We start from the raw sequence: 25,052 nt of genomic DNA on the forward strand, positions 1-25,052 counted from the left end.
AGAAGAGATGAGGATGTTGAAGTGGATGTGTGGGCACACAAGGATAGACAAAACAATGATGAAGTTTTCTAGGAGAAATTTGAGGTCACGTGTATCTTGGATAAGATAAGATAATGGAGAGGAGATTGAGTGGAACTATATATTGGGCACGCTTATTTTTTTGAAGAGATTTAAAGGCGACCTATTTGTTTCCGTCACAAAAAGGGTGGTATGTGTGGTGGAGAAAATGGGATATAATTAAATTGTGTTCGATGATTGATTTGTAGTGGTTATATTGGGCGTTAGTGGTGCTTCGATAACCCTTCGTCATTAACCACCATTTAAATAAACATATTGGTTTGTTAATAACTTTTGACTCATCGTGAATAGTCATGACCAAGCCAGCTAATCCGACTACTATAATCAGGGACATAAGCCGTTTATCAACCTTATATGAAGCATGCATTGAACAGTTCGACCCTTTGATTAAACCATTCATTCGACCATTCTAAACCAATCAAAACCATCGTGAACTGTCCACTTAAACTACAAGCAATCTGTTAAGGATCAAACTCGCTGAACAATATCTATTTTAACCGAGGCGACAATTGAACTGAACCCTTCGAAAACTGTCATTTAAACCGACCGGCATACTTTTCTTCAAACCAATAAAAAATAGAATGACAAATCCAAACCAACTACAAAGTGTAAAGCGTGTCATCAAAACATCACATTATGTCCTTCACTAACGGCAACATGTTCATGCTTTTAGGGTACCTCAGATGCTTGACTAGTTATTGACGACGGGCCAGTGGGGAAGCCCACTTTGCCCGCTTTGGGCCTTTCTCTTTGGGAGCCCAATTACTAAAATGTCTATTAAACAAACCACCCTTGCTCACCAAGGACCTTTCCCTGTTTTGAGCGGGAAAACAGCTAAGGAGCAGCAGGCTCATTTAATGCCTGATAAGAGAAGCATCCAGTCACCATCATCGTACTTATCCGGCTATGCATTAATGGAGAAGGGTATCGCAACCGTTGGGGGTCAGACACGTGTCTGACCTTCCCAAAGCGTCATAGTTACCGTTAGATAATATGAGGGATATTTCTCTTAGAGATAAGGGCATGCCATTATATAAGAAGGAACAAGGATAAGGCGAAGACAGGTATAATCTCCGGCCATTCTTCTCATTTACTACCCTCATTTATTCCCCTCATTAACTCCGACCAACATTCCTTGTATTTACTACACACAACACATTAATTAGATTCACACCAAGATAGGAACTCTCCGGTGAATATCTTCATCAGAAAACGTTCCTTTTCCTCATCCGGCAAGTTTACTTATTCTCACGCCGGAGCTTGGTCACGGATCCCCCTCCCGGGGTCCCCCGTGGTGAGGCTAACGGTTTATTATTTTGTAGCAAGCAAGGACAGGAGCTCTCAACGTCAGCGAAGATCCAGCCGACGTAATCCGGAGGTTGGGTACTCGACATTGGCGCCATCCGTGGGACACAGGCCTGACCTGTGTTCCCACATTAACATCCGACGTTCAGAGAGCAACTCACCTTTCCAGAAACAGCATGGCAACTCCACATAGTTCACGTGTCACCCAAACGGCCCAAAATGATCTGGAGAAAGTCACCGTGGAGGATATCACTCATGAAGAGGATAACGAGAATCTGGTAGAAAACCTGGAAGAAACGGAGCATGTCACCCCTAGCTTCGTGGCCATGCACAGGGAGAAGATAACCAAGTATCTTGACGATCTGAAGAGATAAGAAAAGTTGGACAGCCTCAGAGCCAGACTCTCTTTTGACACACCTTCTAATCAAGAAGGAACGAACCCCCAGAATAAGGGCAACAATGGGGACCAACTGGAAACATTCATGACAGCCCTGAGGCAGATGTCTTCCGAAGAGAGAGTGGACTTGATCATCGGTCAGAAACACAAGGAAAAGGAGAAAGACGACTCAGGTAGCGTTGGTTTGGACCAACCATACCTACCACGAGACCTGGCCGAGGTCTCAAAGTTCACAAGGAGAATATCAGAGGCACCCATGCCTCCCAAGACAAAGCTACCCCCAGGCTTTGATCGCTACGACGGAACGAGGGATCCAGAGGATCATCTGCATGCTTTCCGAGGAGCGGGGCAGTTGGGAAGGTGGCCCATGCCGGTATGGTGCCACATGTTTGTACAAACTTTAACAGAAGGAGCCCGGCTGTGGTTTGACAGCCTCCCTCCAGGGAGCATAGACAGCTACGAAGAGTTAAGCGAAAAATTCCTCAGAAATTTCGGCCAACAAAGAAAGGTGGTCAAGAATCCCAACGAAATCCTCCACATCAGGCAAAGGGACAACGAGCGGATAGACCAGTACATGGAAAGGTTTGTCAAAGAAAGCATGAACATCAAGGATGTCCCGGAGGTCATGAAAATCAGTAGCTTTATAAATGGGCTGAAGCATGCACAGCTGTGTGAAAAGCTGGGAGAGGAGTTCCCACCTTCCTTCGATAATCTCATGGACAGGGTCATGGCTTTCGTCCGGGGAAAGGATACGGTCAGCAAGGCTAAGGAGACAGACACTACACCCCGAAGGGCCACCCCAACAGCAAGACCCCTTGAAAAAGGTACTCCCTATTCCCGAAAGCCTCCCTTTGATAGAATGTTACATGACAGGGCAAGGCCCTCCTACTCCCCCTACAGACCCCGAGGGAGGGGGCCTCCCCCTTACCCTGACAACTTCACCCCCCTCGTCAAAACTCCAAGTGAGATACTGGCCACGGAAAGAGTGAAGAATTCTTTCCCAAGGTCACCCCCCATAAAGCCAGGTCCCAAGGCACAGCCAAACGAATACTGTGAGTTTCACAAGGGCTTCGGGCACAAAACTGATGATTGCATGTACCTCAAGAGGGAAATAGAGGCGGCGGTGAAGACGGGAAGACTGGCCCACCTGGTCAAGGAAATCAAAGAAGGGGGAGGGGATCGTAAGGGAAGGGATGCAAGAGAGCCTGGGAGGGCAGATGTTGATATGATAAGAAGGAGGAATGAATTTGATGTTACCCGAAGTGTTAAGGCCAGGATCCTAGGCTCTCCGAACTGCATGAAAACTCCCATCCTTATGCCGTACTTAGAAGAAAGCAAAGTGCAACGACTTCCGCTGAATATCTCAGCTGTGATAGCTGGACACAAAGTGTCTAGAATACATGTGGACGGAGGGTCAGGCGTCGAGGTAATATATGAACATTGCTTCCTCAGATTCGACAGAGATATAAGGGATATACTGGAGGAAGACTCCATCCCATTGGTGGGATTCAACAACAGCGTATCACACCCTCTGGGAAAGATCAGGCTCCCATTTACAGTCGGTGTAGGGGACAAGGTCCGGACGATCAATTTAACCTTCACTGTAGTCAGGGCACCCTCCAAGTACAACGCGATTTTGGGAAGACCAGGGATTGGAGATCTACAAGCACAAGCATCTACTCCTCACGGGGCTTTGGTATTCCAAACACCAAAGGGGCTTGCATGGGTTAAGTCAGCCTACGAAGTGATCTCTTCAGTATCCAAAGGAGAGGAACCCGGGAAGACCCAAGGGAAGAAGGTGGAAGAATGGGTCCTCTGTGATAAGTTCCCGGAGCAAACGGTCAAGGTGGGAAGCCACCTAAGTGACAAATGCAAGAGTGCCCTGAAGGAGTTGCTCCTCCATAACCTGGACGTGTTTGCATTCCAATATGGTGACATGACGGGAATTCCCAGAAGCCTGACGGAACACCGGCTCAACACCTTCACATGGGCGAAACCAGTGAAGCAAAAGAAGCGGAGCATGGGGCCAAACAAGAGAAGGGCTGCTTGTGAAGAGACCCGCAAACTGCTCAGGGCGGGGATAGTCAGGGAAGTCAAATACCCATCCTGGGTTGCCAACCCAGTTATGGTTCAGAAAAAAGATGGGGGATGGAGGATGTGCATCGATTTCCAAGACTTAAACAAAGCATGCCCCAAGGACTGCTACCCCCTCCCGGAGATAGACACACAGGTCGACTCCCTGTCCTAGTACCCACTGAAGTGCTTCCTAGATGCCTACAAGGGATACCACCAAATACAGATGTCAATAGAAGATGAAGAAAAGACCGCTTTCATCATCGATGAGGGAACATTTTGCTATAGTAAGATGCCCTTTGGTCTCAAAAATGCGGGGGCGACATACCAAAGGTTTATGAACACCTTGTTTAGGGAGCAAAGGGGAAGGAATCTAGAGGTGTATGTTGACGACATTGTCATCAAGAGTCTGACAGAAGCAGCCATGATAGACGACATAGCTGAGACTCTCAACACAATGCAGGATGTAAATATGAAGCTGAACCCCGGGAAATGCTGTTTCGGGGTAGAGGAAGGAAATTTCCTGGGGGTGGTGGTAACTAAAGGAGGGATAAAGGCAAACCCAGAGAAGACCCAGGCTGTGGCTGAAATGCGCTCCCCCAGGTCCTTGAAGGACATCCAGCAATTAAACGGAAGGCTGATTGCGCTAAATCGTTTCTTATCAAAAGTGGCTGACAAAACCCTCCCTTTTATGAAGGTGTTAAAAGACTGCCTCCAGACCAACAAATTCAACTGGACCACCGAGGCCGAAACCGCCTTTCAGGAAATAGAGACCTACATCTGCAAGCTCCCAGCGTTAGCCACCCCGGTGCCCGGGGACCCACTGCTCCTTTACCTATCTGCCTCTAAGACGACCATAAGCGCGGTTATGATGGTGGAACGGGAGGGGAAACAGATCCCCATATATTTCATCAGCAGAACACTTAAGGGGCCCGAGGAGCGGTACATGCCTTTAGAAAAGCTTGCGTTGGCCCTGGTTTTTGCATCTCGAAGGCTCAGAAGGTACTTCCAAGGGCATAAGGTCACCTTGGTAACTGATCAACCCCTCCAGAAAGTGCTTAGAAAACCGGAACAGTCAGGGCGACTGGCTAAATGGGCCGTAGAATTGAGAGAACATTCTCTGGAGTTCAAGCCCAGGACAGCCATGTAGGGACAAATACTGGCTGACTTCCTAGCAGAAGTACCTGAGGACGAAGAGAGGGAATTACTAAGGTGGGAGGCTTTGGAGGAAGAAGAAAAGAGAAGGGAAGACGAGGCTGTCTGGAAGTTGTTCACGGATGGAGCATCCAGTGAAGAAGGGAACGGTGCAGGCATCACGTTGATAAGCCCCGAGGGGGTTGAGCTGACATATGCTATAAGGCTGGATTTCGAAAACACCAACAATACCGCCGAGTATGAAGCCCTCTTAGCAGGGATGAGATTGGCACAGAAGATGAAAGCAAAACACGTGGAGGCTAGTACCGATTCACAGTTGGTGGTAAAGCAGTATCAGGGGGAATATGAAGCCAAGGATGGCGTCATGGCTCGGTATGTGGCGAAAGTTAAGGAAACAGCTAAGGCGTTCGGAACCTTCAAACTGGAATACATCCCCCGAGGGAGGAACAGGAAATCTGATGCACTGAGCAAGCTAGCTTCAGTGGCATTCGATCACCTCGCGAAGGAAGTCAAAGTAGAGGTCCTGACATCCCCCTCCCTGGACGTAACGGAAGTGGCCACAATCGAAGGTTCCCAAGAAACATGGATGACTCCAATCATTAAATTCCTCCGGGACGGGACCTTACCCGAGGGGGAATGGGCGGCCAGAAAGATAAGGGTCAAAGCCCTACAATATGAGCTGATTGGGGAGGAGCTATACCGAAGATCATATCTGGGTCCGTCCCTAAAGTGCAAAGATATGGAAGAGGCCGAATGCGTGATTAGGGAAATGCACGAGGGAATCTGTGGAATGCACTCAGGACCAAGAACGGTTGTAAGAAGGGCAATGAACGCAGGATTCTACTGGCCGCGAATGTACGAGACGACATCTGAAGAAATCAAGAAGTGTGATAACTGCCAAGTACATGCACCAATGACCCACCAGCATAAACACCCTATGGTCCCGGTCTCGACATCTTGGCCATTCCAAAAATGGGCCATCGACATAATCGGGCCTTTTCCAGAAGGCCCCGGGGGGGTCAAATACGTGGTGGTGGCCATTGATTATTTCACTAAGTGGATCGAAGCGAAGCCCCTGGCGAAGATCACCGGAGATCAGATGAGACGGTTCGTGCTGGATAACATCGTGTGCAGGTATGGGGTCCCGAAGGAACTGGTGAGTGACAACGGGGTGTAATTCGCCAGGAGACCCTTCAAGCCATGGTGCGAACAAATGAGAATTCAACAGGTGTTCACCTCTGTAACCCATGCCCAGAGTAACGGGTTGGTGGAGAGAGCCAACCAAAGCGTTATCAAAGGAATGAAGGGCAGGCTTGGGAGGAAATAGAAGGGCTGGCTGGAGGAACTTCCATTTGTGTTATGGGCATACCGAACCACCCCCAAAAGTTGCAATGGGGAAACCCCATTCAGCCTTACCTACGGGACGGAGGCCATGATCCATGCGGAGATCGGATCCCAAACCGCCCGGATGAAGCTGAGGGATGAGGAGAACGAGCAGGATCTAAGGATGAACCTGAACTTATTGGAAGAAAGAAGAGAGATAGCAGCGGTGAAGGAAGCTCACTACAAAAAACTCCTGGCAAGTTATTACAACACCCGGATGAAGAAACTTAACCTCGTCCCAGGGGACCTAGTCCTTAGGGCCAATGAGGCCAGTCTGCAGGAAAATACTAGGAAGTTGGGCCCCAACTGGGAAGGCCCATATCGAGTCACATGGGCAAACGGGAAGGGAACATGCAAGCTTGAGACATTAGAAGGAAAAGAGGTCCCCAGGACCTGGAACCTGATGCAGCTCAGGAAGTATTACCTGTAAGGGGCATGCCCCCAGGGGAAAACGGCCAAGGGCCACTTTTGTTGTAGGAAAACTATGTATGGGGACTTTCCCCCAGGAAGTAAACCTTTTTGTAAACAGTCTATGAGGGGAGGTATAAATCCCCCGAAGATTAAATGAAAGACGGATGAAAGTGTCCCATTTTGAAAACTACGGGTAACCATACCTGGGCAGACGTGCCTATGAACACCCTTTAAATCTATAACTAGAACAAACAAACACACGTGTATGAGGCATTCAAGACATGCCCAAAGCCCGGCCGTGGGGCTAATAAAGGTCTAGCTAACCTAAGACGGACAAAAACAAGTCAAAAAGCATAATATCACATTATAAACTTGTCCACCGATTGGCCTCGAACAGACAATCACAGTTTAACAAAGCAAACAACAAAGAACAAATAATGCAAATACACTCGTATATAGAAAACTACGAAGGGGAACCTGCTTTATTTGATACAAAACATACGTACAAAAAGAAGCCCCAATAACTGGGGCAAAAAACTAAAAAGATTATTACAAACACAGCGAGACAAAGTAAAGACATAGCTCCTCGCCAAAGCAGCTTGAAAATCTCCAAGGAATCACCAAGCTAGCCTCCGATATAAGCCCCTGCAAAATAAAACAAGCAAGGCAAGAAACAGGCAACAAAGCAAAAGAGGAGCTATACATAACCATAGGCCATACGATTAGCGGTCAAAATGGTCCCCAACACAAAGGACCATCCAAAATAAAGTCAAGCCAAACATACGAGTATCCCAAGGTAAGTTAGAGTTATTACAACCATATCGAAATTTGTCAAGTGTTCAGAATTTACTGGGGATCACCTCCGGAAAGAGACGGCGGGGACGAAGGACCAACGGAGGAGAACAAGGCCTTCAGTTCAGCAATTGAGATCATGGGATGTTCAAGGATCTTGGCAAGGACGGCTGGGGTTTTACGCCCAAACTCCTCGTTCAGTTTGGACAACCTCTTCTTTGCCTTGGAGTTGTAAAGAGGAGTCTCTTTTCTGCCCAGGCCTTGGGCATAATAAGCATAGCCATCCTTCAATCCCGCCTGATAGCCAACATCCCTATAGGCCCTATAAACCTCCTCCAAACCACTCTTAAAGTCTTCTGATTGGGCAACAGCGGTCAGGAAGGCTCTAAAACCTTCAGTGATCAACCAGTGCTTCTCCCCAGCCAACCGTTGGTTATCATCTGAAGTTATCCCATAATCTGCATACATAGTGTTAAGCTGCTCTTGGGAAACGGAGCCAACTTCCTTCACATGCCTCAGCTCAGCAGCAAGATCCTCCTTCTCCGCAAGCAACGATGCCATTTCCTGCTCCCAGGCCCGCTCCTTCCTCTCAAGCATAGCCCCAGCTCCCTAGACAAAGAATCAATGAATATGGCAGTATGTATGTATATAAAATAAAAAAAAAGAGGGGAAGGGGAGAATACTACGCACCTTCTCCTCCTGTAACCTCCTCTCAGCATCAACCACCTGGCCCCTAAGTCCGGCAACAACCGATTGGGAAGCTTTAAGCTCAGCCTTGAGTCCCTCATTTGAGCCGGTGTTCATCAATCCTTTGCAGCATCCCAGCACCCCTAAAGAAGCTCTCACACAGGGACATGCTATACTGATCTTCAAAGAGATCATCCCTCAGGGCAGAATTGACAAATTTATGTGAAGGGGGGACAACATGACTCAGAAAGTCCCGGGCAGCTTCAGGAGTCCCTATCACGGAAGAGCTGGTTACCTTCCATTTGGGAACATAAGTGCCGGGGAGAGCATCAGCAAACAAAGGGGCAAGGGGGGATCGATAGGCAAGGCCTTCCTGAAAAGAAGGTTTGCTAGTCCCAGTAGCGTGCAAAGGAGAAAGCTCATAGGCCGAGGAAAAACGAGCTACCCCCACCTCAGAGGCTTTATCCCGGATACGAGAAGGAGAGGGACCAGTTGGAATTTCTATAGGTTCCCGGGAGCTCCCCTAAGAGAAAAGAAAAACGAAAACAAAGGACAAATCAGAAATAACGGGGAAAGAAAGAAGAAGAAAAGGGATTACTTACCAGTAACGGAGCACTCACTAAGCTTGAGGACTTCAAATGCTTGGATAGGGAACCCTTGACTCCGGCAGGAGGAAGGTCAGAGGCAGCCTTGGAAGAAGGAGGGAGCTTTTGACCACTAGCACTCCGAAGCCGCTAGCGGATGTTGCGAGGTGCAGGGACCGGACGAGGGCTGACAGACTTCCTTTTACGAACCAGCTGTATCTCCACTTCTTCATCGTCGCTTGGGCCGGAAGGATGAACGGGAGGAAGGTCGGGAGAACTTTCCTCCCCACCAGAAGGATCCTCCTCGGATCCACCCATGGCAACAGAGCCCCCTGCCTGGACGGATCCCCCAGCAACCTGTGCCTCTTCATTCAGCCGGGGATCGATCTCATCATCAACCACATATTTCACATCTTTGGAATCGCCTTGAAGAAGCCGCCACAAAGTTATCTCTACACAAGACACCAAAGATGACTACGGACCCCCAAAAGCATGAAAGAAAAACGAAAATGATTGTAAGAAACAAACCCAGAACACAAAGTACCTTTCTTGCCAAAGAAGGCTCTTGGACGAACTGGGTAGGAAGGACTCAAACCACCCATAGCAAGCATCCCCTCCGAAAAGGTAAAAGCCCTTGTTGGATTATCACACATTCTTTTCCACTGGACAGTCTCACTCGCAGAAAGGGTAGGGACAACATCCTCAATAGCAGCGTCAAGATCCTTGGGAGCAGGGGACTCCGGTAGCATAGCCGCAGAAACGAATATGAACCTACACTTCCAATCCTTTGGGTAGGTCGAAGTCGGTATAAAGCTGTAACAAGGTCTCGAAACATTGTTTTGGCGCTTAGCAAATGTAAACCAATCACCATCGGAAATCAGCCGGTAAAACATGCAGAACAGAGGAACAGAGGGTTCCCCCGAGATTGCGGCACAGGACAGTTCAAAATGAACTACCCTCATGAACCCCAAAGGGTGAATCTGTGAGAAATGCACGCCAAAATGACGGAGCAAGGAAATCTTGAAGGCAGAAAGGGGGCATCGGACCCCACAGGAAGAAAAGGCAAGAGTATAGATGGGTATCCTATCCGGCGTGCATTCTGCCGATTCGTTGGGGCCGGGTAAAGAAGGGGAAAACTGATCTGGAATGTTGTATGCCTCGACAAAGGTTTTTAGATCTTTCATCGTTAAAACAGACCTTATTGATGACCGACCTCCACGGCTCATGGTTAAGAGAAATGGTGAATGGGGAGAATAGTTGCAGAGAAAGAAAGAAGATTGAGAGGTTTGAATGAGAAACCGGAGGAGATTAAAGGAGGTATTTAAAGAGACAACTGCTGACGTACAAGTAACTGTCACATCAGCAGTCCTCTCAAAAATTTAAAAACGGGCACGTGCAACTAGGGAGTTAATTCCCGCTACAGTTGATTCAGCGATGCAATGATTCATAAAAACTGCAAATAGCAACTGATCAGAAGTGGGCCCACCCAAAGAGAAACCATCTCTCTTAAGCGGTTGTGATTCAGCCCCGGATCATGAGCCTCGGGTCTCAGAACCAGGGACTAAAGATGACTTGACGACGGGCCAGTGGGGAAGCCCACTTTGCCCGCTTTGGGCCTTTCTCTTTGGGAGCCCAATTACTAAAATGTCTATTAAACAAACCACCCTTGCTCACCAAGGACCTTTCCCTGTTTTGAGCGGGAAAACAGCTAAGGAGCAGCAGGCTCATTTAATGCCTGATAAGAGAAGCATCCGGTCACCATCATCGTACTTATCCGGCTATGCATTAATGGAGAAGGGTATCGCAACCGTTGGGGGTCAGACACGTGTCTGACCTTCCCAAAGCGTCATAGTTACCGTTAGATAAAATGAGGGATATTTCTCTTAGAGATAAGGGCATGCCATTATATAAGAAGGAACAAGGATAAGGCGAAGACAGGTATAATCTCCGACCATTCTTCTCATTTACTACCCTCATTTATTCCCCTCATTAACTCCGACCAACATTCCTTGTATTTACTACACACAACACATTAATTAGATTCACACCAAGATAGGAACTCTCTGGTGAATATCTTCATCGGAAAACGTTCCTTTTCCTCATCCGGCAAGTTTACTTATTCTCACGCCGGAGCTTGGTCACGGATCCCCCTCCCGGGGTCCCCCGTGGTGAGGCTAACGGTTTATTATTTTGTAGCAAGCAAGGACAGGAGCTCTCAACATCAGCGAAAATCCAGCCGACGTAATCCGGAGGTTGGGTACTCGACAGTTATGGAAGTAGTTAACAAGAAAGGCACTCACTTATACACCAAATTAATGTTCATCTTGTTTCTACACAAAAGTTATTTTTTTCTCTTTTTCCAAGACTCATCCCAAATACACTTTTTTTTTTGTTATTTTAAAAGGGAATGACATGTAGTGACGATGATGGGGGTGGTGGACAGTGTAGCTTATGGGTAGCGGAGGTCGACGACGTAAGAGATAGTAATTTGTGAGGTCCCTGATTTTATTAGGGTTTTCGTATAAAATGAGAATAAAAGCTTCATATCTTTAATGTAATTTGTGAATTAGAAGCCTAAAGCAAGGAAAACATATCTACGTATTCCATCTACGCCATGCTTTATAACTATGTTAAATTCAAAGTAAATTGCAACAAATAAGAACAAATTTTCCTTTGGGAGTACTCCAGAGTAAATCTAGTTCTATATGCATATTCTCTCGTAGTCTCATACTTTAATTTGTTCAATTGCGTGATATGAACAATTTTACTTACGAAATTGAGGTTTATAAAAAATTAACATCGACAAATAATGTATATTTTATTTAGTTTGGATAGTAGAAAATTCTTATAAAAAGAAAACCCTAAAACTCTTATTCTTTTTTTTTTTCAAACACTAGATGTGTCATGGGTTGGTGACGGCCAACAATGGTGGGCACCAAAGACAAAGAGAGGTAGGCTGTCGATCGAGAGTGACGACAGACTAGGTGAAACATTGATATATCAAAGCCAACTATCCCTTTATCAATATATGCAGGCTTTTAATCTCTTCTGACTGGTAGTCTAATCATTCATAAATAAAGATGTTTCCCAAAACTGGTTAATCAGTTGTGATTAGATATGATATAACTGTCATTAGCTACTTTTAGAAAGTCAACAATGCCATCCAATTTTTTTTTTAACGGCAAATTAATATCTATTAACAAGAGAATGGAAATGAACAGTGGTTTATACGTGTTTATTTCCATTGTCTTGATCAGATGACACGCGTCTGATGAGCCAGTCACTTTTTACAAACAGACTTTTACAAACAGAAGAGACACAGATAGAGAACATATGAGATACAGAGATAGAGACAGAGACAGGGAGATGGAGGACGATAGAGACAAGGATATGGAGGACGCTGGCGATTCGGTTTAAGGCTCCGTCTCCGACGGTCGCCTCAAATCGAGGACGTTAGCGCCGTTGGCTTCATCGAGGACGATTGGAGTCGGCGACAGTAGATCTAGGGTTTTATTGTGATTCCAACATATCAATGCTTGCATGTCGTCTCTTTACCCAGATCGATGCTGGCAAAGGTACGAACTGCACGATGCAATTTAGTTTTTCGTTAGAAGTTTCCCTTTTCGGATTTTGATTTGATTCCCACTTTGCACAATGCAACAGGTCAATGTCTAATTGTCTTGAGCATCGTTCACAGTCCAAGAAGGCTTCTTCGAAGATTCAAAGGTAATCGGATTTTATTTTGTGTAGAATTTTGTTTTGATTGATTGAAACATCCCACATGGGGTTGATCCTAATAGATTTCATTGGGGGTTTTCAGTTGATCATGTTATGTTTATGTACATAAGGTTTGGATAACTGACGGACCACTGGAGTATCATCGTGCCACCAGCAGAATCACCCGATCATATCCATCACCACTAGGCATAATACTTATACACCAATTCAGGAGGAATCCAATAAACATGGAAAAACCCCCTTGTGGGAATCGAAAACATGACCTATTGGTTCAAAGTCTTATCTCACCCCAAGATACCATTAGACTATAAAGCCATGGGTGCCATCCAAATTCATAGTATTTTTTTTTCTATTGGTCATTTTTATATGTGTCATGACTTCATCTAAAAATCGTCTTCAAGTTTGTGTTTGACTGTCATTTTCATTCAAATTATTAACGTAATTTATTTTTCTGTTAAGATGAATGACATTTTTGTCCTTTTCAAATTAACAAACAAATATGAAACCCTATGGATTGTTTTTGCATTTTACCCTTACATTTTTGTTTTGTTTTGTTTTTTTTTTTATTACGGGTATTCTCTTTATACAGCTTAATGTTTATTATTTTTAATAACTTTTGACATTTTGTTAAAAAAAGTTATATGATTTATTAAAATCCATTGGTATACTTATTAAAATTTTATACGGCCCGGCCCGATTCGAACCAGACTGAAAAATATTATTACATAGTGATAGACAAACGACACCTAGAAATTTCGTTCCTAGGTCCGCCACTGGTGAATGCAGATAACACCAGTAGCGGACCCAGGAGCGAAAACTTTTAGGTGTCGTTTGTCTATCGCCGTGTAATAATATTTATCGGCCCATTTCGATTCTAGCTGAGTTGTATAAAATTATAACGGGTATTTTAATAGATTTTGATATAAATATAATTTTTTAATCAAAACGTCTTTAGTGAAACTAGGGGTGTTAATGGTCTGGTTTGAACAATTTTGTGTTAAACCATGAATCAAACCGTTAGTCACGGTTTTGGTACTTGAATACCGAAACCAAATTGTAAAAAATTAAAACCAAACTAAACTGATAACCGATTTGGATGATTTCACAGTTTGAAACTGAACCGTGAACACACACACACACACACACACACACACACACACACATATATATATATATATATATATATATATATATAGAAACGGGATCAGGACAAAACGCTCAAAAGTGTGAGAACGGTTAGAACGCTTCCTGGCCCAACACGTGTCACGCCGCTTAGAGAAGGGCGGAGGGGCTTTTTTGTCCTTTCATATTTCTTTTTTTTTTAACGCGTGTCACTTCATCTTTCCATTTTTTGGCGTTTAATAAATACGCGGCCTTTTTATTGTTTTTAGATCAGAATCATAGTAAATATTTTGACGTTTTAAGTATTGTTTTGGCGTTTTATTGTTTTTTAGATCAGGATGCATGTCTTTAATGTAAAAAAACATCAGTAATTTTCTTGATTTTATTATATCAAGTGTTTTGCCATGTAGGATACAGGCCTATAATGTGACAGGAAATTATGGCGTTTTGAAAAGATAAATAAATTTTAATTTTCCATGTAGTGGCATTAATATAACTATAATGTTTGGCAATAATGATACCTTCTCTTTATTTTACTGTTTCTTTCAATTTTCATCTGTCAATTAGTGTCGATTTTTCCAGTAATACTTTGTTTGCTTTTTTTGGCGTTTTATATAGCAACATCGTGCTTTGCTAGCATCTGTTCTCACAGTTTTCACACTATCAGGCGTTTTGTTGTTTGTAGTTTTTGGCGTTTTATACTCAATTTTTTTTTAAATAGTAGAGAAGTAGATGATAAACAACAGAGAATCAGACAACAAACAATAGAAAATGAAAAAAAAAATTATAATCTAATTTCTTATCCAAATCTTCACTGTCATCAGCCTCTTCCACTTTAACCTTTTTGGCGTTTTGAACCTGTTTTTGAATACCTTATGTAGATCCTTATTTTCCTACATAACGACCGTCTTTAGAAGATGCTTATTTTTTGTCGCATCCTTTATGGTGGGTGGATATATACTTGTTTGATGACATGTTGAAGACCAACGCCTGCTCTAATGTATTGATCCCTTCATGCCATCAATATATCCATCAAGAACAAAGTGACATGATGTCATATCAGTGTTATCAGTCTCTTTATCTTGAATATATTTGTCCAGCTCATTCAGCAAAAGATTATATAGATACCCAACTCAGAGAAAAATCCGTTCAGTGAAACTTCATTCAGATTAATTCTCAATATAGCAGAATCGAGGTTCTGCATCTGTGGCTTTTTTAACTATTATTTTTGGTGTTTTTAAAGTGAATGGTTTCTAGGAAATATGACGTTTGTTTCTGGTTTTGTGATCAGATGGATGATTGTGCAGAGTCTTCTCTCTTATAAGATGTTTTTGACGTGTAGTTTAGGCGGGATTTTATTTATAATAAATGATAGTAATAAAGTAGCCGTCCTTTCAGTTACTGTGTATTTTTACTGTTTTTTTATTAAGCTTTTTATGAGTTTTTAGGGTCATAGACTTTCCATCTCCCAAGTTTAGCGTTTTTGAATGGGTTTAAGTAGTTTTTGGCAGTTTTCCCCCCATTTTTAGCTTTTATTAATTAATACTTCTGCAAACTACTTTCATTATAGTTTAGGAGTTTTTGGCGTTTTTCTCCATTTATGGCGTTTCATATGCATTATGACTGTTTGCCATTTTATTAATATAATGTATTTTTTTTCTAAGTTGAAAAATACATAACAAACAACAGAAAAATAAAATTAAAAAAATAAAAACAAAAACAATTCATCTTCCAAATCTTCACTGTCATCAGTCTCTTTCTTCTTTGAATCATGTTCGATGGTGGTTAGGCTTAGCTATGCTTGTGTTTTTGTGGTCGTTTGGAAAGACAAAATGACATAAGTTTTTTGTTTGAATATGTATCTTCAAACAACTCATCAGTGTTATTCGTCTTTTCATGCCATTAAAATATTCATCAAGAACAAAACACAGAAAATGACATAAGTCTGACCCCAGCATGTTTTTGTTTATGATTTGTCCATCTCATGCAGCAAAATGTTATTTGAGCCATAACACTTCAGGGAAGAATGCATATCCGAAACTTTGGCGTAGAACAATATTTGAATATACAAGAAACAATATTTGGCATTTTTGGCGTTTTACTGAGGAAATAGTGTATCTGAAAGAACCGTCGATTTTTTTTTCAATCTTTGATGTTTGAGTGTTTTGGCGTTTTCTAAGATGAATGGTATATAGTAGAAAATATGGCATTTTTTGAGTAGTTGTGTTTGATGTTTTGGGGATTTTGGCGTTTGTAAGATGAATGGTATATAGTAGAAAATATGGCGTTTCAGGTTCTGGGGGGTGTGTTTTTATATCGGGATGTTTTTGTTTATATAGCGATGTGTTTTGGTCCGTATGGCGTTTTATTCATCAGTATGGCGTTTTGGTATAGAGGTGTAAAGACCTTTTTACCCTTAATGAGACGCGTCCACGTAATAAAATTGATGTTATTTACGAAAACGCCATCGCGCCAATCTAGTCCATAGATTATTTTAATCGGACGATCCATAAGCGTTCTCACCGTTCTCACACTTTCTACCGTTTTCTCTAAATCCCGACCATATATATATACATGTATATGTTCTCCACCAAGGTACATGTGTGCATTCAGATCCCTTCCATAAACCATCCCATATTCTTAAATTTAAAAAATTCTTCTGAGAACACACTACATCCCATCCCTTATTTCTCTCCCCCACACCTAATATATATATATATATATATATATATATATATATATATATTTAAAAATGCCTCACAAACTTTTTATATATGAACTCGTAAGTGGTTTTAGCTTTGTTGGGTTGTACTCTCAGCTTTAGCGGTGTTTTATGAATTTGGGTGTTGTACTTGGTTGTTGTTGGTGTGTTGTATATTTATCTAGTGTTTAAGTGTAAAAGAGTTCGTGAAACTATGGGTGTTCGGAATACGATTCGGATTCAAAAAATTTGAAATCCGACTCAATTCGATTTGAGTATTGAGATTTCGAATTCGATCAATTTGAATTCAAGTACAGTAAATCAAATACGAATCGAATATGAATTTATATATAATTCTACATTTGATTCGATTCAAAATTCGAATTCAAATTATACATATTTATTTATTTATTATATTTATGTACAACACACACATATAAATTTAATTTGTGGTATAGTATATGTTAGTGCATTTTGAGATGTCCGTCGTTCGAATTAGATAGATTTAATCGTGTGATGAATAGTGTGTAGGTTTAGGAAGAGATCACAAGAGTAATCTCCTAAAGTGTGATCTAAACTCTTTCGATGTAGTAAATGTGGGTCGATTCGTTTGTTAACGTTTATCTACCTATTTGTTTTGGTTTATCTGTCCAAATTCAATCTAGTTTGATCTATTAGTGGAGGATATGTCAATTTTTTGGCGATAATGGTGGATATATGACCGGTGAAGGAATAGTTTCAAATGGAAATGTGACTTGAGCAACTGGAAGACAATCTTATAAGCATGTCTCACATCTGTGACAAGAAGTACACGGTTCATTTCAATGATCATGAGTGTATGATCTTGAAACCTGCGTTTCAGATTCCTGATGACTGTGTATTGATTAGTGACAACCAAAAGAGGAACATGTATGAATTGGATATGTCAATGGTGAAGTCTATAGAGAAAGATAAATGTTTGATTTCAAAGGCAAGTGAGAAGCATTCGAACTCATGGAACCGACGAATGGGCCACATTCATTTCCGGAAAATGAATTACCTAGTGAAAAAAGGTCTAGTTCTCGGTGTGTCATATCAAAGTTTCACTATCAATGATGATTGTATTTCCTGCAAGAAGGGTAACAAACCATAAAGTCCTACAAACCAAAGCTCGTGACCCCTCTTGAATTGTTACATATGGATATGTTTAGTCTGGTTAGTCGATAGATCTACGTTGGACATTTATACTATTTGTTCATCACCGATGACTACTCAAGATTCTCTTGGGTGTTTCTCTTGGAAACAAAAGATGAAACGACTGAATTGGTGAAGAACAGAATTACACAGGTGGAGAATTTGTATAAGTTGAAGGTTCACTGCATCTAAAGCGACAACGGTACCGAGTTCAAGAATCACATAATGGAGATCTTTTGTATTTAGAAAGGAATACTTCAATGAATTCAGCACACTGTACATTCCATAGCAAAATCAAGATGGAGAGGACGATGTTATCTAATTCCAAATTACCAATAATGTTCTAGGCTAAAGCAAGTACGGCGTGCTATATTCTTAACAGAGTCTTATTAGTTAAAAAGCGCATTGAAACGTCTTATGAGAATTTAAATAACTGCAAGATGAATTTAGAATATCTTGAACCATTTGATGCCCATGCTACCGTGTTGCATTTAAATGACAAATTTTCCGATAAGTGGCCGATGGCTACTTCATCGGTTATAATAATCCAAAAGTACGAGTTTTTAACTTTGCAACTGGTAGGCTCGAGAAATGGTTACACGTTAGAGTACAACGCCATACCAGTCCTCTGACCAGCAAGGACCCAGATTGGATGTTTGACTATATTCAGTTCTTTGTTGTGTTTAATATCCCTGAATTGTCTGCAGGTACAGAATTGTCGGGTTATTACATCCTCACCCCTTTAAATGAAATCACGTCCTAGAGATTTATTCAAATAATTGGGGATACTTTTGTCTCTAATCGAATTCTAATTCCCAAGTGTACTTTGGGCCACGTTTGAATCCCATTGGACTTTCACAATAAGGATCAACGTTTTGCGGAGCTTCTTAACTTGTGGATCCTCAATCGTCGAAAGTCTTTCAGTGAAATGAAGCTTCTCGTCAATTCATACATCATGATGAGGCGTCGCTAAGGATTCATCAGCCAAATATTTCTTCACGTTCGAAATGTGGATTACATCGTGCATAGCGTAAAGTTCCTCATGAAGTTTAAGCGTATAAGCGACTGTACCAACACATTCAATTATGTTAAGTGGTCCGGTGTACCGTGGGCATAACTTACCTTTCATTCCAAACTTCATAATACATTTCCAAGGTGAAACTTTTAACATGACCCTATCACCGAATTTAAACTTAAGAGGTTTCCTTCTCTTGTCGGCATAACTCTTTTATCTATCTCGAGCAGCTTTAAGCCTATCACGGATTTGAATGATCTTATCCATGGTCACAAGTACTATCTCAGGCCCAGAGAATTGACTTTCTCTAATTTCTGCCCAACACTGGAGTTCTATAATTCCTCCTATACAAAGCCTCAAATGGGGCGGTCTTAATACTAGTGTGGTAACTATTGTTGTAGGAGAATTCAATTAATGGTAGGTGGTCATCCCAACTACCAACTAAGTCAATGACACATGCCCTAAGCATGTCTTCAGGGGTTTAAATAGTACACTCACTTTGACCTACAGTCTGAGGGTGATAAGAATTACTAAAATTCAAATGTGTGCCTAAAGTTTTTTGAAAGCGTTTCCAGAAACGAGATGTGAAACGACTATCTTTGTCTGATACAAGTGACAATGGTACTCCATGAAGAGATATTATATTGTCAACGTATAACTTAACTAACTTCCCTAGACTATAAGTCTTTTTGATTAGCAAGAATGTGTCGACTTAGTTAGTCTATCAACCATAACCCAAATGGCCTCATTACCACGACTTGTTCCAGGAAGCTTAGTAATAAAATCCATAGTCACTAATTTCCATTTCCATTTGGGTAATTCCATTTGTTGTAGAAAACGTGACGGTTTCTGATGTTTAGCCTTAACTTATGAACATGTCAGATACTTAGCTACGTAGGTAGCAATGGTTTTCTTCATATCCATCAATAATCGTTTTTCATATCCTAGTACATCTTGTCACTACCAGGATGCACAGATTACTTAGACCTATGGGATTCCTTGAGAATTAGATCTCTGAGTCCTCCAAAGACTAGGACCCATACTCTACCATTCCATCTTAAAATTCCATTTATTTTAGGTGTTAACTGATCCACAATACCACCTAGACCATCCGTTGGAGCATTCTATTTCAATAGGGCTTGCTTTTCGACATTTAGGAGCTGCTCACTCAAACTAATTTGTAGTTCGAGTCTCTTGGCATGACCCCAAATGGGTTTACTATTTCCTTTTGGCTAAGAGCGTCTGCAATGACATTCACCTTACCAGGATGATAACGAATCTCACATTCGTAATCATTTAGAGTTTTCAAATCCTTTTGATTGAATATGTGTTGTAGGCTTTTATGGTAGGTGTATATGATACATTTCGTACCATAAAAATAATGTCTCCAAAGTTTCAAAGCAAACACAACCGCGCCTAGCTCTAGATCATGGGTTGTGAAGTTCTTCTCGTATACCTTTAGCTGTCTGATGCATAGGCAATCACCTTTCCTCTTTGCATCAAAACTTAGCCTAAGCTTGTGTGCGAGGTATCACAGTATACTACAAAGTCTTCTGTCCCTTCAGGTAAAGAGAGAATAGGGACAATACTCAACCTTTGCTTTAGAATCTTAGAGGATTCTTTTTTGCTTAGGCCCCCATTCGAATTTAGCATTCTTACGGGTTAGGGCAGTTAAGGGTGTGGCTATTCTAGAAAAGTTCTTGATGAATCTTCGGTAGTAGCCTGCTAGCTCTAGAAATTGTGTATCTCAGTAGGCGACTTGGGTACTTCCCAATTCGTGATAGCTTCAATATTAGCGGGATCAACTTGGATACCACACTCACTTATCACATGTCCTAAGAACTACACCTCTCTAAGCTATGACTCACACTTAGAAAACTTTGCATAAAGCTTCTCTTGCTTTAGCAATTCTAGAATACTCCTAAGGTGTTTTTCATGATCTTTTTTACCTCGAAAGTAGATGAGTATGTCATCGATGAAAACAATGACAAAGTTTATCTAGATATGGTTTGTAGACTCTATTCATAAGATCCATGAATGCTGTAGGCACATTAGTGATTCCAAACGGCATGTCCAGGAAATAATGCTCGTATCTCATCCTAAAGGCAGTTTTAGGAACATCTTCACTTCAGACCTTTAACTGGTGGTAACCAGATCAGAGGTTGATCGTTGAAAAATAGTTTTCTCCTTGTAGTTGATCGAAAAGATCATCGATCCTAGGAAAAAGGATAGCGATTCTTTATGGTTATCTTATTCAGCTCTCGGTAGTCGATAAACATCTACATCGACCCATCCTTCTTCTTGACAAAAATGATAGAAGCTCCCAAGGGAGAGGAACTTGGCTGAATAAATCCCTTCTCAAATAGCTTATCCAACTGTTTCTTCAACTCTTTCAACTCTGTTGGAACTAAGCGATAGGGAGACTTAGCTATTGGTGCCTATCCAGGTAAGATGTCAATCCAAAACTCCACTTGCCTATCTTGAGGTAGACCAGGAAAGTCTTCTGGAAACACATCCAGAAATTTGGATATGACTGATATCTTCTACTTTCGGCTTTGGACAATCAATGGTCACTTGTGCCATGTAGATAATACATCCTTTCTATAGGAACTTGGTTGCCTTAAGCATGGAAGATTCCTCTGGAAATCCACAGTGGCAATCTCCATAATTGTGAGTATATCACCGGATGGAGATTTGATTTTGATGAGTTTCTTGTTGTAGGCAATACGGGCCTGGTTATGGGATAACCAATCCATGCCTAAAACTATATCAAATTCCGATAGTGTCATGGTTAGGAGATAACCGGGATAGAGTGATTACTGATGGATATGGAACATCCTTCCAAAATGTTAGAAGTTGTTTCTATACTCCCATCGGCCATTTCGACCTCATAGGTGTGATCTAAGGTATATATGTGTGGGCGCTCGGGGGGGGGGGGGGCAAAAATGAAATAGTACTAACTTTAACGTTATTTTACTAATTTTGTGAAAATAACAGTAAAAGTGGTGGATAGTTAATCATGCATCATGTGGTGGCGTTGATAGCTGAAAGACACGAGGGTACATGCACCAATTGGTCTCTGTCCCGATTGTTATGTGCCTTAGGTCCAAGGCTTGATACAAAACTAAAATCGAGCCGGGGGTCTCACTGGAAGTAGCCTCTCTATTCCTACGGGGTAGAGGTAATGTTGTTTACATCTACTCTCCTCAGACCCTACCTTAGCTTTGATATTGGTGGGATTTACTGAGTATGATGATGATGATGATGATGAGGTGTGATCTAAGGTCCTTGAGGGTATGCTCAATAGTTCACAAAACTTATGATTTACAAAACTCATATCGGCTCCAGAATCAAACAGGATTCTTGAGAAACATCATTAATGAGATACGTATCCGTTATGATGTTTGCGGTGTTTACGGCTTCCTTTCAGTAAGCTGGAAGGCCCTGGCGTTGCCCTTCTTAGGGCCGCCAGTTCCAGATCCCCTATCAGTTGCACCCTTAGTGCAATTGGTCTTGATGTGGCCCTTTTCTTCACATTCGTAGCAGACTACGTTCTTTAGTCCTAGGCAGTCGAAAGTTTTGTGGCCAGGCCTTTCGCAAATGCGACAATTTTTTGATTAATCAAAAAGGCATCTCCCAAAGTGTTTCTTTCCACAAACCTTACCCTCAAGTTTATTCCCACTACATTTGGATTGATTCCTCCTGGAATCAAATTTCCTTTTCTTTGAATCCTTATGGTAGTTCTCCCCTCTTATCCTCTTCGTTTCTAACTCAGCCTTAGCCTCTCTCAACTAATTTTCATCTTCGGTCAAGGCATTGGTGAGGTCTACAACTGATTGGAAGGTGGAAGGATTGGAAGATTTTACCATGCCTCGGATTTCAAGTGCTAAACCACAAATGTATCTAGAGATACGCTTAGATTCAGGGGTGATCTAATAGGGTACTTACCTGGACATGGAGTTGTAGTAAGAGGTATACTACATACTGTTCAAGTTTTTCATTGTCAACCTTAAGAATTCTGACTCTACCTTTTCTATTTCATTGGGTGGAATAAAATGAAAATTACTGTTTAAATTATTTTTACTAGTTAGTGGTTGTGATGTCTTTTGTAGTCTTCTTTTCGTCTCATTCTGATGTTTCCGCCATCGATTGGGGTGTGACATAGGATGGCTCTCTTGAGTCTTACATTATGAAGACATTTAGCTCATTGCAATACCCGAACCAAATGGTTTTATAATATATTCCATGTTTTGATAATAGAGGTTAAAAAGTATTTACATGTACTAGCGTAAAACATATCGTATTCAGTTCGGAGTACAGCCGGACTTAAAGTTTATTGCATACGGTGTAATTACTAGAGGACTCTATACTCGAAAGTGAATGAAAATAATATCCATGAGAATTGTTTACGGGTTATTATAAGTCATTTAGACTTGACCTGTTAATGTAGATTTAAGCACGGTTCGTTTGATTAAGCGTTAACCGGATAGAATGTTGGTTATAAACACACGAGTGAGGAGTCCCATGTGCTATGGTTGGTTAACCTTACATTCTGATTCTAAAGTGTTTTGAAAAGGTTTTGACCCATTACGACTTGTTTGTATGGTTTATGCCATTTTAATGAGACTTATGCGTAAATATGGGTTTGGACAGGAAAACGGGTTTGTGACAAGTCAAATATGTCAGAACATATTTTTTTAATGTTTTACACATTTCTTTGATGTCAAAATATCATGTTACATATGCTTAAACGTCATTCTTTGGTTAGTTCATAAAGTTGCATTTGACTTTTCAAAAACTCAGGTTTGACTTGTCATTTTGACCCATTAGACGTGATGATTACGATATACAAATGTAGAGTTTTGTTCCTTGCATTATGTATACCATTTAGTTGAAATTGATTTGAAATTGGTTGACCAAAGTGGCTAGAATTGAAAGTCAAACAGTTTGGTCAAATTGTTCAAAATTCTTGACACTCGGACGAAATTAAACTATGAAACTATTTGCCATTGAAAGAGCATAGGGAAAAGAACTTACTTGCTTCAGAGGATGACTTCCAAGGACCAAATAAGAGCTTGCAAAGCAGAAAGGAAAGAACTCTTACAAGACTTCTAAGTGAAGTGTTTGTATTTTTGAGTTGGGATGAAGGACAAGGTGATCAAGAGGGCTATTCATAGTGAATGAGGGATGCCTAAGGCTTAGACAAGTGTCGTAGGAGGCTTAGGAAGGTGATTAGTGTCCATTGAGGTGTCACAACCAGAAGAAATGGTGGTATTGGAGGTGATATCTGGCAAAATGCAGCAAAAATGCTGCTCCCAGCAAAGTTCCTACTGTTAGGGACCCCTTGCGGACCGCAAGGGGTTTCCTATACAGTCTGCAAGGACCTCAACGCAGTAAACCTTTATCTTTTGATAGATTTAGCCCATCAACTTCTTTCTTTGACCTTTTGGCAATTCCAATCCCTCAACTTTGACCTAGTTTATTGTGTAAGGACCGTTTCGGTGCTCCCAAATGCTCCGACCAGTTAATATGACTTCATATCTCGTGCGGAATCCGAGTATGAAGGTGACATGCACAAGAACAAGCTAATTAAACTGGTTTCTATTCAATATTTGAAGTTATAGAACCATAAAACCAAATGGACAGAGTTTCCCCTTTGTTCCACCAAAAGATACAAATGACAAGACTTAACCTCCTATATATAGGCGCGTCCTACTCGCGTGAACCATCTGGAACGAATATGACCATCTCATGCGAGTGCGACTAGGACGACTAGATCCCTTTCGTACGAATGTGCCATTCGTACAAACTGGCTCTTACATTACAAAACCGTCTTGTCTAACCTAAAACCTATACAATCAACTACGACTCGATACATTGACAACTATGAACATGATTGACGGAAGCAATAGACATAGTGCATTCACAAACTCCCCCTTGGATATTGCTGCAGTCAATCTTTATCGTAGCTAATCTTCATTATCTCCGAGTCTTTAAAATCTTTATTCACAGACTCCCCTAAAATCAGACTCCCTCTTAGTAATCTCCCCTTTGCTTTAAGCAATCTGCATTAGACGTTTTAGCACCACCTGTGAAATCTCTTGACAGCTTTCTTTCCATTTGACAATGATTATCAAGCTCCCCCTAACAATCTGCTTTCTGTCACAACTTATCAATATTATATTTGACTTTAAAGAACGATTATCTTCATTAACCCTTACAGATAATCAAGTTCAACTTAATGACCTTGACTATCCAATTATCTACCAAGTCCAAATTAAGGATCTTGATTGATGATTTCAAACAATTTTCATTTTGAAATTCAAGTTTCAAATTAATGAACTTGTTATTTTTCAAGACATGTTCAGCATATTCAGATTTTGAAATTCAGCTTTCCAACATCTGTTGTCAATACATAAAGTGAAATAAAATCTTTTT

At 41.5% G+C, this 25,052-nt stretch overlaps 1 protein-coding gene across 1 annotated transcript; it reads left to right on the forward strand.

Moving 5' to 3' along the window:
• Nucleotides 1-4,079: 4,079 nt before the first annotated feature.
• Nucleotides 4,080-6,185, forward strand: LOC110925363. Its single transcript, XM_022169316.1, has 2 exons — nucleotides 4,080-4,883; nucleotides 5,004-6,185. The coding sequence occupies exons 1-2, from the start codon at nucleotides 4,080-4,082 to the stop codon at nucleotides 6,183-6,185; spliced, it is 1,986 nt and encodes a 661-aa protein (XP_022025008.1).
• Nucleotides 6,186-25,052: the final 18,867 nt, after the last annotated feature.

This window comes from Helianthus annuus, chromosome 17 (assembly GCF_002127325.2).
Source record: "Helianthus annuus cultivar XRQ/B chromosome 17, HanXRQr2.0-SUNRISE, whole genome shotgun sequence".
Taxonomy (NCBI): domain Eukaryota; kingdom Viridiplantae; phylum Streptophyta; class Magnoliopsida; order Asterales; family Asteraceae; genus Helianthus; species Helianthus annuus.